General features: G+C 33.6%; 1 protein-coding gene across 1 annotated transcript in view; it reads right to left on the bottom strand.

Annotated features, from left to right (window-relative positions):
- Window positions 1-336: 336 nt before the first annotated feature.
- Window positions 337-14,600, bottom strand: part of Ankle2 (ankyrin repeat and LEM domain-containing protein 2) — a 54,614-nt gene continuing 40,350 nt past the window's right edge. Inside the window, exon 14 of the mRNA XM_053783193.2 lies at window positions 337-13,795. Within this exon, the coding sequence (XP_053639168.1) occupies window positions 13,621-13,795 (175 nt within the window). The 3' untranslated portion in view covers window positions 337-13,620. The remainder of the gene's footprint in view (window positions 13,796-14,600) is intronic.

Here is a 14,600-nt window from a genome sequence, read left to right as displayed (position 1 = left end):
AGCCATTCAGACTTGATTAAAGAATTGGAGCACAAATGTGAGGTTCATCTGGTTTAGTTAAGTCTATCTCTCTATTTCCAAACGGTTTCCTTGAGCCCAAAATTTTGGAGAGGGTTTGCCAGGTACTTTTCATGTCACCTTTCATTTCACTAAATCTGTTTTCATAATACATTTGCTTTGATTTACGTATTGGAACAAGATCCCCTGGCCAGTATTAAGCAACCTCCCATACTTGAAGGAATGTACCTGGAGGGTTTTCTGGGGGTCAGGGCCCCTGTGGCTGGGTCCATGTACAGGCTGCAGGGGACAGGCTTGGTGAAAAAAAACTCAATCACAGCCATTTCAAATTTTATTTATCACATAGCATGAGGCCACAGATAAAACAACCCAGAAATTCATGTACTGTAATTTGTTATGAATACTACAGTACTTTATGGTCTTTCCTTTTTAACTCCCATACAAGTCTGTGTGCATACTTATAAAAATGTACAGTCATTTTTAATATATGTTTACATTCATTAACTGAATAAAAAATGTTAAATGTATAAAACTTTTAATAAAATGAATTTAAATAAATATATGTACTGTATTAAAAAATATGAATTGTAGAACAAATTATGAGAGATACACCAAAATTAGTACACTGGAAAGATTGAATTTTTTGTCATAGCACCTTTGCATGGAGCAAAAGGAACACTGAAATTTACACTTTGAATTTTACACAGTGTATGAGTATCTGACAAAAATATATCAAACACATCACAGATAGTCTTTTTTAATCAAGATTTCACAAAATTCTCCACATTCTGGCATTACTAATAATAAGTTACTTAATAATGCCTCTCAATATGAAACAGGAATCATGAAGCAGAAAATACAGTGCTTTAGTGTAATATGTGTGAGAACATGTGTTGAATAATGGCCAAATTAAGTGTAAGATGTATGATAAAAAAAAAGTATAATGATGACCAAATTTTATGTACAGTATATATAGACTGTATTAGGTAGTGAAGATGGTGGAATGAAAAAGGTAAACACAAGGCCACATACTTTCCAAGTTTATATGAAGTGTTGTTAATAGTGAGGACATACTCAACATCTTACCATTGCATATAAAATGCCTCAAAATACTAGATTCTGAAAGGTACATATTTAGTGAATGTTTAAGTTTTGAATTATGTGAAATAATAATACTGTGAGAGAGAAATAAAAAGGTGAGCAATACAGTTGTACAGCATAGAGAAAATTTATGATCCCAGTGCTAATGATATTGGGTGACACTTAAGTGAATTTTGCTCAGAACTAAAACTAGTAATAAATGATAATACCAAGGTATAAGTTTTTGATATACTGTATATGCTTTTATTAATCTATTACTGAGCTGTATATTAGTCACAGAAATTTTGCAGCAAAGAAACAGTTCACCAGATTATATATATACATAAAAAATTCCCATGTCTGATCATTTTTTAGTAGTAGTAAGAATGAAAGTGGAAGGTGGCTATACAAGGAGATGAGTGGCAGTAAAAAAAAAGTGATGAGAAAAAAATGGGCTAAATTGTGAGAGGTATAAGCTATTGTATATATAGTTGTAGAAAAAAAGTCAGCTAGTATAAGAAGTGAACAATGTATGATGATGTATTGAAAGGATAACTGCCAGAGAAGAAAACAGATTGGTGGAAGGACCAAGTGAGGATGATGAAAGAGAAAATGATAAGACTTTAAATGACTTTAATAAATGAAAAGTACCAAGGATTCAAGGAAGGCATGCATTTTATTTTTTTTTTTACCTAATTTTTCAAGTAATTTTTAAGTGTCTATTATCAAAAGGTGGTTAATATGCTAGGAACTCTCCCCTAAGCAAGAGACGACATCAAAGGATATTATACTATAAGAGAAAATAGTCGAGTTATACAGGTTTGTAGGCTAACATATGATCCCTGCTTGTTTTGAGACAAAATGTACAGAACCGTGAACCTGTGATGTAAAAGAAATTAAATTTTTAACTAGTGCAGGAGGAAAGAGGAGTGATTGGTGGAATGATGAAGTAAAGGGTGTGATAAAAGAGAAAGAGGTAGCTTATGAGAGGTATTTACAAAGCAGAAGTGTTATAAGAAGAGAAAAGTATATGGAGAGTAAAAGAAAGGTGAAGAGAGTGGTGAGAGAGTGCAAAAGGAGAGCAGATGATAGAGTGGGAGAGGTACTGTCAAGGAATTTTAATGAAAATAAGAAAAAAATTTGGAGTGAGTTAAACAAGTTAAGAAAGCCTAGGGAACAAATGGATTTATCAGTTAAAAACAGAGTAGGGGAGTTAGTAGATGGGGAGATGGAGGTTTTGGGTAGATGGCAAGAATATTTTGAGGAACTTTTAAATGTCAACAAAGAAAGGGAGGCAGTAATTTCATGCACTGGCCAGGGAGGTATATTATCTTTTAGGAGTGAAGAGCAGGATGTGAGTGTGGGGGAGGTGCATGAGGCATTATGTAGAATGAAAGGGGGTAAAGCAGCTGGAACTGACGGGATCATGACAAAAATGTTAAAAGCAGGGGAGGACATAGTGTTGGAGTGGTTGGTATTTTTGTTTAATAAATGTATGAAAGAGGGAAAGGTACCTAGGGATTGGCTGAGAGCGTGTATAGTCCCTTTATATAAAGGGAAGGGGGACAAAAGAGATTGTAAAAATTATAGAGGAATAAGTTTACCGTACACTTTTCCTGGTATACTCAGTAGAGGTATTATTGAAAGAATTAGAGGTAAGACAGAATGTAGAATTGCGGATGAGCAAGGAGGTTTTAGAGTGGGTAGGGGATGTGTAGATCAAGTGTTTACATTGAAGCATATATGTGAGCAGTATTTAGATAAAGGTAGGGAAGTTTTTATTGCATTTATGGATTTAGAAAAGGCATATGATAGTGGATAGGGAAGCAATGTGGCAGATGTTGCAAGTAGTATATGGAATAGGTGGTAAGTTACTAAATGCTGTAAAGAGTTTTTATGAGGACAGTGAGGCTCAGGCTAGGGTGTGTAGAAGAGAGGGAGACTACTTCCCAGTAAAAGTAGGTCTTAGACAGGGATGTGTAATGTCACCATGGTTGTTTAATATATTTATAGATGGGGTCGTAAAAGAAGTAAATGCTAGGGTGTTCGGGAGAGGGATGGATTAAATTATGGGGAATTAAATACAAAATGGGAAGTGACACAGTTACTTTTTGCTGATGATACTGTGCTTATGGGAGATTCTAAAGAAAAATTGCAAAGGTTAGTGGACGAATTTGGGAATGTATGTAAAGGTAGAAAGTTGAAAGTGAACATAGAAAAGAGTAAGGTGACGAGAGTATCAAATGATTTAGATACAGAAAAATTGGATATCAAATTGGGGAGGAGGAGTATGGAAGAAGTGAATGTTTTCAGATATTTGGGAGTTGACGTGTCAGCAGATGGATTTATGAAGGATGAGGTTAATCATAGAATTGATGAAGGAAAAAAGGTGAGTGGTGCATTGAGGTATATGTGGAGGCAAAAAATGTTATCTATGGAGGCAAAGAAGGGAATGTATGAAAGTATAGTAGTACCAACATTCTTATATGGGTATGAAGCTTGGGTTGTAAATGCTGCAGCAAGGAGGCGGTTGGAGGCAGTGGAGATGTCCTGTCTAAGAGCAGTGTGTGGTGTAAATATTATGCAGAAAATTCGGAGTGTGGAAATCAGTAGAAGGTGTGGAGTTAATAAAAGTATTAGTCAGAGGGCTGAAGAGGGTTTGTTGAGGCAGTTTGGTCATTTAGAGAGAATGTATCAAAGTAGAATGACATGGAGAGCCTATAAATCTCTAAGGAAAGGAAGGCGGGGTAGGGGTCGTCCTTGAAAAGATTGGAGGGAGGGGGTAAAGGAGGTGTTGTGGGCGAGGGGTTTGGACATCCAGCAAGAGTGCGTGAGCGTGTTAGATAGGAGTGAATGGAGACAAATGGTATTTGGGACCTGACGATCTGTTGAAGTGTGAGCAGGGTAATATTTAGTGAAGGGATTCAGGGAAACTGGTTATTTTATATAACCGGACTTGAGTCCTGGAAATGGGAAGTACAATGCCTGCACTCTAAAGGAGGGGTTTGGGATATTGGCGGTTTGGAGAGATATATTGTGTATTTTTATACGTATATACTCCTAAACTGTTGTACTGGGCACCTCTGCAAAAACAGTGACAATGTGTGAGTGAGGTAAAAGTGTTGAATGATGATGAAAGTATTTTCTTTTTGGGGATTTTCTTTCTCTTTGGGTTACCCTGCCTCGTTGGGAGACGGCCAACTTGTTGGAAAAAAAAAAATTGTAATTAATGTATGCCAAAGGAAACTTAAGCTTTGTACTGATTAAACAAATAAAAAATCAAAATATCTATGTGCTAAATAAAAAGGAAGGATATATGAATTAGTCAAGACTTTTCAAAGGAGAAAACTAAAATATAAAAATACAGTTCTGTGTGTACTGTCCAGACGCTCAGTCATAAAAGAAATAAGGAAGAATTATTTTTCTATAAAGTAATAGGAACAAACTAACCCATCAAATGGTTTATTATGACAATTAACAAGGGACAAGCAGAATCTAAATGGTCAAAAAATAGAAAACAGTTAAAAAAATACAGTACAGTATAAAGCTTATTATGTACATGGATGAGATTATCTTGAAAGCACAAGTTAAGAGATATTCTCAATAAGAATATCTCTGCAAAGAGAAACTAACTGAAATGAACCTGGAGTCTCATTTTAAATACGGCATCATTTGAGGGAAACTAAGGGTACATTAGAAATAGTAACAAAAGAAGCACTACAAATTGCATAAATTAAAATCTAATATACAATGAGAGAGTAGAATTTGACAAGGTGGATGAGGGACGGCATTTGCTAAAGACTTTAAAATATAGACCTGTTGTAAAAATACTGGAAAAGACCATTATAGAAAAGCAATTAATATAACTGAACTAGAGAGCAAAATCCTGATATCAAACAGTTCATTTTCCAGTTAGTATAACCCTGTGTAGCCATTTAGCTATTACTGTACTGTATATTAGGTTTTGTGGGTAAGGGGCTTGGACTTCCAGCAAGCGTGCGTGAGCGTGTTAGATAGGAGTGAATGGAGACGAATGGTACTTGGGACCTGACGATCTGTTGGAGTGTGAGCAGGGTAATATTTAGTGAAGGGATTCAGGGAAACCGGTTATTTTCATATAGTCGGACTTGAGTCCTGGAAATGGGAAGTACAATGCCTGCACTTTAAAGGAGGGGTTTGGGATATTGGCAGTTTGGAGGGATATGTTGTGTATCTTTATATGTGTATGCTTCTAGACTGTTGTATTCTGAGCACCTCTGCAAAAACAGTGATAATGTGCGAGTGTGGTGAAAGTGTTGAATGATGATGAAAGTATTTTCTTTTTGGGGATTTTCTTTCTTTTTTGGGTCACCCTGCCTCGGTGGGAGACGGCCGACTTGTTGAAAAAAAAAAAAAAAAAAAAAATATTAGTCACAGAAAATATTCAGGAAAGAAACAGATGAGCAGGTCATATTTAGATAAAAAAAAAAAAAAAAGTTGATTAAGGCCCCCATTAAATACTAATATGGAAACTTCAAAATATATGAGAAGTAAAAGGGAAAATTATTACAACAAAAGAGAGTTTCTGTTTAAAAAGTAAATACAAACAATTATAAAGATAAGAATGCTATGAAAAATGTCACTCATTGGGGTTTCATACTTAGTCAAGTATTTCTAATTTCAGTAAAATTGGCTCCCTGATCAACAAAAATGGCTACACAAAGACTGAACATTCTAAAAATCCTCTTATGAGCTGATGGTAGTTAAAGAAAAGTCATATATGATCACAAAAGGATACAAGTAAATCAATAAAATTTCATAGCACCATGAATAGGGAGAACAAAAGCTACAATTGCAAACTGAGGAAAAATGGGCTGCCAAGATAAAAAGATTTTCTTCAGGCACAGAGCACTGGAATGAAGTTAGAGAAAACAGTTAGTGCTGCAAGCAATGGATTAGTTAAAAAAAATCCATGAAAATTAAACACTGAAATTGGGATATCACAAGCATTTCTCTGCTTCTTTAGATACAAATATATGTTGTAATCAACAAATAAGTAATCTCTCACATACAAAAATAACCGCATTCAAGAATCTTAATATGGTATTCAGTTATCAAACAAATACAATGATATCTCTATAATATTTTATCACTCAATAATTTATTGCTTATCAATTTTTTTTTTACCACATAATAAATTCGAACAGTATGATTTTTCCCTCACATCACAGCAACTCAAATCATGAAAACAAAAAGAAATGTAGCCATTTCAAGTAAATGAATTAACTCAGTGATTTTTTTTAACTAAAGTTTAATTTTTCACTTACGTACTAATAGATGTAATATTGTACTGATGTTTAAATGGTGAATATAACTAAGCTCATAGCAGATTATTAGGGAAAAAAATTAATAACAAAATGAGAAATGGACATACATTCCAGAATAATTGAATGAATGCTATTTAAATATCATAGTACCATGTATAAAAATACACTTATGTACAAGTATTTATTTCCACACACTATGGGGTGATTTTGTAAAACGAATACATCACTTTGAAAACACTGCACTAAAGCAAATTACATGTCCTAAATATTGTCTATTTCTAAGCACTATTATTTTTTTACTAAAAATTTTAAAAATATTTATCTAACTGCAAGCAGCTATGTACGTATATTAGAAAAATATCGAGTGTTTTGACCAGCTAAAACTTACACATCAGTCCATTGGCATCAGTATTGTCACTACAAGCACATATATATCCCTACCTTTTTATTAGCATGAATTTCTATTTTCATTCTTTCATGTAAACAACTTTAAAAGTCACCTAGAACTAACACATAAAGATTCCTTTGATGATAAATTTTATATATTGTATTAAGCTTTAGGTACTTAACCCTTAAACTGTCCAAACGTAGATCTACGTTCGCTCGCGAAGCGCTCCGAATGTAGATCTACGTTTTTTTTACATTCTTTCTTATGGAGAAAATTCAGGTTGGAGCACTACGCGCACAAACGTAGATCTACATTTGGACAGTTTAAGGGCTAATATTGAGCTCTACATGCAACATGATCAGCAAAGCTGTGTAATACTGTACTGTGTAAGAGTGCATGTGTAATTACAGTACCTATTTTGAATTTGCAGGGCTTGAACTCCAGCTCTTGGTCCAACATGCATGTGCATTTTCATGTGTGAGTGTATTTACTTTAGTTGAGTTTGTAGAAGTCAAGTTGTAATTTACAAGAGTCTGCCTCTTAACTTTCCATCACCTAATGTGATCTAACTCTAATAATCTTTATATTCATCAATAAGCATGTGTTTGTAGATGTTTTAAAATTGACATTACAACATACCTTAATCAAAATACCTATGTACTGTATTATTTATTTTTCAAATTCTCATTTATAAATGTAGAATTTTGAGCACTTTTTAACTGCATGTCATTTGCATAATTAGGCTTTGACAGTGATTATGTGTGAATGATGGTGAAAGTGTTTCTTTTTTGGGTCACCCTGCTTCAGTGGGAGATGGCCGGCATATTGGAAAAAAAAAATTAGGCTCTGCCAAAAAATATGTTAACACACTGTGTACCAACCAGAAGAATGCTCCTCCAGTGATTAAAACTATCCTTGCATAATTTTTTGCACTTTTAGTTATTGCCACATTCATATAAAAAGAAATGGAAACTACATTTCAATTCTCTATTAAAATTTGTACCTTAATAACATACAAAAATATCCATATACTGTTTTGTATACAGGCATTCCTTAATTCACACTCGCCCAACTTATGCGCCCCACATTTATAATAGTTTTTTTTCCTAGCTAGATAGCTCATAAAAAATAAAATTTCAATGTATGCATTTGGTTCTTAGGAACAGAACCCCTATTAATAACACTGCAGAACCAATTAGTTTGTAAAGTGCATGGGTCACCTGTATAGAGTTTGAAGTTTCTAGGTTATTTTATGCTAAGTGATAATTTTGGGAATGGCAATAAATTTCTATAAAATACTATATTAAATATTCGATGATCATCTGTTTTATAACTAAATGAAAAAAAATACAAAACATTTTCTTTTCTATCAAATACACAGATTAACATTTTGGTACTCTGCAGTATCTCTTGTTAATCAAATTCTTTTAATTTTCTCTCATGTATTCAGACTTTCTATATATATTATTATTATTATTATAATCAAAAAGAAGCGCTAAGCCACAAGGGCTATTTCTATATATAATTTTACTGTATTGCACTACAATTACTGATAGCATCTTTGTTCTTAAACCCTATTCAGATATAATTCTGACTTTATCTTTTCATTCCCACAAACATTTTACACACTTCAAATACTGATAATTTATCTGCACTTCAAATACCTGTACTTTAAATTTAAATAAACTCCTAAATTATTGAAGATAACGATATCCTAAACATAAAGCAGTGAGATGGATTTACTTTTCCTAGGTGATCCTTGAGCAATGGCAATGGATCATCTTGTCTAGAGAAATTAGCATATAGCATTAACCCTTTGAGGGTCGACAGGCCCTCTCCGAAACTCGTTCTCAGGGTCGGCCAAATTTAAAAAAAAAAATTATTTTCTCTTATGAAAAGATAGAGAATCTTTTCCCGATCATAAAGACACCAAAAGTTTGAAATTTGATAGAAAACTTACGGAATTATGCTCTCGCAAAGTTAGCGGTCTCGGCGATGTTTACGCATCGGCGTTTTTGCCCACTTTGAGCCCCATTTTCGGCCAATTTCACTGTACTAGTCGACAAAAAACATGAATATTTCGCTAGAACTCCATTTTTTCTATCGAATGGGTGCAAGAAACCACCCATTTATGAAATTCAACTATCCAGTACAGTGGTCAGAATTTAGCAATTTTGCCAATTTCACACAAATTTCAAAAGATGCCAATTTCCGAATAGGGTCCAGAATAAACAAGAAAGACATTCCTGGCACTAAAATAACATTTCCTCTAGTCATTAGTCACGTCTCAAGGCCCCTCTTATATTCTTTTGCTTTCCACTTTGAATTTTTATTTTCACAAAAAATATAAGATTTACTGTTATGCAGACTACTGCATTAGTGTAAAAAATGGTATACATATTATTGGTGCACTTGTGAAAGAATATTAGACTCACCAGTTGACGTGTATTGCACGCTTGGCACGATTTGTTTACTTTTGAAGTTTGGTAAAAATCAAACATTTCTGCTACTTTGAGCTCAATTTCAAGGCACCTTTCATTGTAAAACCAGTCAAAATCATCTCAATTTCTGTAATATGTCTTCCATTCTATAAAATGAGACCAAGAAAACTAGAATACAACAATAAATACCATATGAAAATACACTGCAAAGTCGCTGATTTATTAAAAAAAAATGGTCAAAGTTTTTTTTTTCTCATTATGCACTGTGTGCTGCAGGATTTTTTTTAGACTGTGCACACTGACCACATAGACCCATTCTTTCATATGAAGGCCTACCAGCTTTCTCCCACTAGATTTGAGGCCGCTAGAATTTATGAGTACTAGTACGTCAAAAACCCCTACGCGTAAGACGTACTAGTACGACCAAAACCCTCAAAGGGTTAAATTCCCTAAAAGTGATGTATTATTGTCTTCAAAACTTAAAAACTGATTGAATTTGTTTCACCCTTATGTTAAAAGCACTCTTTACAATTTGTTATTAAACTTATTACAATGAAAATATGAAGGCCAATTTATTAGATTTCACTACCTCACAAAAATAGACTGATATCTATCATGGTGAAACAATATAGAAAAAGGAAACTTAATGCCCTGGTTATTAAATAATGAGAGACCCACATCTAAATAACCCCTTCTGTCAAAGCTTGAAATACCTTATACCTAAATACATATGAATAAAATAGCTTTTCTATGTAATAAATATATCTATTCTACTTTACGGAAGGTAATGTTTACTTCCATTCTTCTGGATACTTAAAATTTCATTTATTTTCTACTCAAAATATTCACGGCAATCATTCAGCACTTCACACTATGTGTTGTAACTTGCACCAGTTACAGTAACCAATACTGTTTTTGCTACTGAAATATGAAATCCAGAATGTATATAAAAATAGGATATTTTTTATTAAAATCTAATTGCCAGTATGACCAGGCTTACATGAAGCTGCAGCATTATGACTAATCACCCAAATTATTACAAGAATGCACACTCCACAAGTATGATCTCTCAGGTATGATGAATAAAAACATTATAAAGCAAAAAGAATAAATCACTGTTGTCACTGTCCTACATTAGACTAATGTTACCCATTCCTGCCCAAGAGAATGCTACCCTATGTTAGCTGGAAATGGGACAAAGTTTAAATTAACTTACAGAAAAAAAAAAAAAACACTTTGGCAATATTGAGAGAGTCATAGTATTGGATTACTGTGTATTCATTGAATAAATTATAGTGAGCAAATCCTGAAAGATTCTCATCTAATGAATAATTAAAATTACCCAATACTTATGAATAATTTTTTTTATTCTAAGGAAGAGGTCACAGCCTTGTGTGAATTTGGTTCAAACTCTTTCCCAGTTAATGTTCACGGAACCTCAAAAATCACGTTTTATTTACTTATCTCAGTGATATAGAAACACTCTTACCATACGCATTTGTTTTTGCGACCTAATCCTTGCAAAACTTCTCCACTTTCTAAAGCCCCTCGAAAAATTTATGCAAGTTCCTCGGATTGCTTAAACTTTTCTAATAGTAAGGCACACTGAAAGTCTGACATTACTATATTATTTAGCTCTTTACAATCTGCATGAAATGAGCTTTAAATTCAAAGTTTTGGTAAGATATGACTATTATGTGTAGATGGACAAAAATTAATAATGACTATTGCCTCAATACAGTACTGCACATAATATACTGCAATTTGAGTTCAATGAAATATATATATGCTTAAATTTTTTACTGCCAACTTTTGGTACACTTTCTTCACCCAATTTATATGCAAATTATGCTGCATAAAGCTGACCAGGTTACAAGTTTAAAAGTAATATATGTTGGATATGAATGAGCTAATACAGGATGGTTCAACTAAAACCCCATGGGCTGCTTGTGGTCTGCAAGGTGATACTTTGTGGCATGCAAACTCTCACATTAAAAAAAAAAAAGGATAACCTTAGGAAGAATAAAATGTACAGAATACACAGTATATTGAATTTGTTAGCATGACGTTATATTTTTTCAGGACTGCTTAAGTAATACTCTCTTTTATGTGAAAATATAGCTAGTGTGAGAAAAACTTTCTGATTGGGCACTGCGTCTAGTTACACATCATGTACACTATGTGAACCAAAGCAGTTATATCTAGTTGTGATAAATATGCCTGTCTGCATTAGTCTCTTCCCTGCAGTTGATGTGTACTAAACAATGGCAGTGTGTGTAACATTTACCAAGAGTTTGGGTGACATACAAATTCCATCCCTCAAAATGAATGTCAACAGAAGAAAGATTTTTGAGGAAAATAGGACATTAGTCATCAAGTATGAAGTTTTTCTTTCATGAAAATAATGGGAAGATGCTTCACCTTGTGTGTTGATAAACTATAGCTGTTCCATAGGAGTACACTATATATTTGGTGGGATTTGGAGAGACTACACAAGAACAGGTATGACCAGTATATAGGAAGCTCAGGCTATTAAAGTCATTTCTCACTCTATTCAGGTTCATTATATGTAAATTCACTTTTATGCAATGCCCCATTTCTACCAGTAATTCCTGTGTAAAATACAAATTCACTCTCATACAATTGGTGCAGTTCACAAAACATAATGAATAAAACTATACAGTAATAACGAATTAAAGTGTTGATGACCTAATTGAGATTACTACAGCTGCCATGGACCTGGAATGCCTTTACTATATAAAGCAAGGAGCACATGCATATTTTACACAATCTTACAATTAATATCACTGAATTTTGCACTGAGTTCTATGACTTGCAATCCTTGAAATGGTGGACCACTCTGATCTAATGTGTCATTGTAACCCAATGTGATTTGAGTACAGTAAGGACAGGGATATGAGAAGGGTTAAAGTGCTGGAGATACTTTTGTCTGCCTTGGTTCCCCAGATGAAAGTAAACTGTAATATGAATATTTATTTATTTTCCTAATTTAATGTCATATAATGCAGTTGTAATATTATGCAACAAGGTTTCACAGCAAAAATTTTAAATGCTGTCAAGTGAAAGCAAATTATGACTACTTCAATATCATATGGAGTTTGTAGTGTCCAGGAAGAAAGATTGGGGTGATTAAGAGAGTAGATGTCATCCCCTTCCCGAGCAAAGAAATACTACTATTACTGCTACCTGAAACACTACTAAAACAGGTGTTTTGAACTTCAAACCTGAGGTGAGCACTCAGAACAAAATTAAAGTTATAGCAATTTAGTTTTTGTCAAAATAAAACAGTGGGGAATTTTTTTTATATTTTTAAGTTCAAAATAGTTAAGTAGTAGCCCACTATGGTAAAAGTGGCAGGAAAGACAACTGGATATCCCATTTTTACAGATACTATAATAAGCAAAATGTTATAGCTCTTATGATCAAGACAAAAGTTTGAGGATTAAGCAAAATTGTCAACAAAACACCTTAAATGGTTAGAGAATGTACATTCTAAAATCTATATGTAATATGCTAATTATAACATAAAACATATATGTTCAAAAGCAAAAAGTTTAATTTTGCTTATTACTATAAAACCAGACAATCTACCTGACTAATTCAGTAGATTATATTTGCAAACCATGATAATTAACTGGTCCCAAGATTGGTATAGACCAGATCCACAGTCATGAACACAGGGCTATATTTATATAGCCTTTGCTCAATAATATTCATATACAATAATGTTTTTTTGATGCAATTACTTATTTCACTCCTTGGGTGTTCACTGCACAGCATGCAAATAAAACCAGACATTTTACTTGACTTATTCACAAACCATGAAAATTAACTACTCAAAGACATCTTACTTCCTGGCTAGCAAGAATATATGCTTCACCCAAGCAAGTTCTTTGTTCATAAAGTCATCACTCCATCTACAAATTTATCCAAGAACCTTGAAACTCAAATTTATTTATCTATTTAGTGTTCTGTTAATTTACTTTCTGGTTAAAAAATCAGTACAACACACTGACATTCTTTACAATAAAAACATGAAACTAAAATACATGCACTGACAATCGAGTAAGTGCCTACAATACCTTTTGTGATACACGGAGAAAGATACACTTCAAAATTGTCAGTTCTCATCAGAACCAAGCCTCTAAAACAAAGAAGCAAGCAATGTTAAAACTTACAGTGAACTAAGAAGCAAATTTTCATCCAAAATTTCAAAGTATGGCTATGGGCATGAAGAAGCACTTCCTTCAGTTGACTTAATTCAAAGTTATATAAAAAATTATAAACCTGATTATGTGATTTTTCTTTTACAAATAGCTGCATCCACATAATAATATAATATAAAGAAGAAAACTGCTCTTGCTGATCAAAATGGTGATGCACCTAACTGATCAAATCCTTTGCTAAAAAGCACCCGAGAAGTTGAAGAAGGAATCCAGGAGTTGCAGTGCCTCAGTGGTGTATTATGATGCAACAGCTTGGATGGAGCAGTGTTAGCAGCTGATGAGTGATGAATGCGAGAGCAATACGGAGATGGCCAACTGCAAAATGAAGAAAAATTAAGCACTAATATACTGTATACTAACAGAGATATATTTAACACTGGTCTACAATCAAAATGGTATGGAAATAAAATTAGTCATTCATTACTAATTTTGGGTCACTGAATATGGAAATGCAAATTGCAAATTGGCTCTATTTATAAAAATATCATAAAAATATGATACTACACTTCAGATGCCCCTCTAAACTACAAATATCCCCACCCTAGTAAATAGTGGCAGGTACATATGTATATACAGTATAATGCAAGTGACAATTAAGAAACAAAGCAAGAACTAATAAAGACATTGGCAAAAATAAAAATTCAATTTTCTCTTGAAATCAGGCTGAACACCCCTTCAGTACTGCTTTTAAAGTACCATACATTGTTAATTCATGCAAAACAAAAATAATGTATAGTAAATATTGTATAATGTACATTATAAATTTAAATACAAACACAATACAGAGGTCCCTTGAGTTACGATATTAATTTGTTCCAGAAGATGTAGTGTATCTAATAACCATCATAACTCAAGCACCAAAATACATGGTTTTATGGTAATTTGTTCCAAAGCTCCAGTAGCACAACTTTTACTGTATCTTACTGTACCATCTCACATGCCAATGCACTAATTCTAACTCCATGTTTTTTTTTTTTTTTTCATAATTTCTTGCTTGACCTCCTCTTCAAGGGGGGCTCCTTGGCGTGGTGAAGAGGCTCTTGGTCTGAGGAATTAGCCCTGTCGGTCTTCTTCCTCAGACCGAACCTAATTACCCCCCATTCTCCCCTCCCCTATCCCA

This window comes from Cherax quadricarinatus, chromosome 57 (genome assembly GCF_038502225.1).
Source record: "Cherax quadricarinatus isolate ZL_2023a chromosome 57, ASM3850222v1, whole genome shotgun sequence".
NCBI lineage: Eukaryota > Metazoa > Arthropoda > Malacostraca > Decapoda > Parastacidae > Cherax > Cherax quadricarinatus.
Note: the sequence above shows the minus strand (reverse complement) of the source record. Positions and strands in the feature narration are given on the sequence as shown.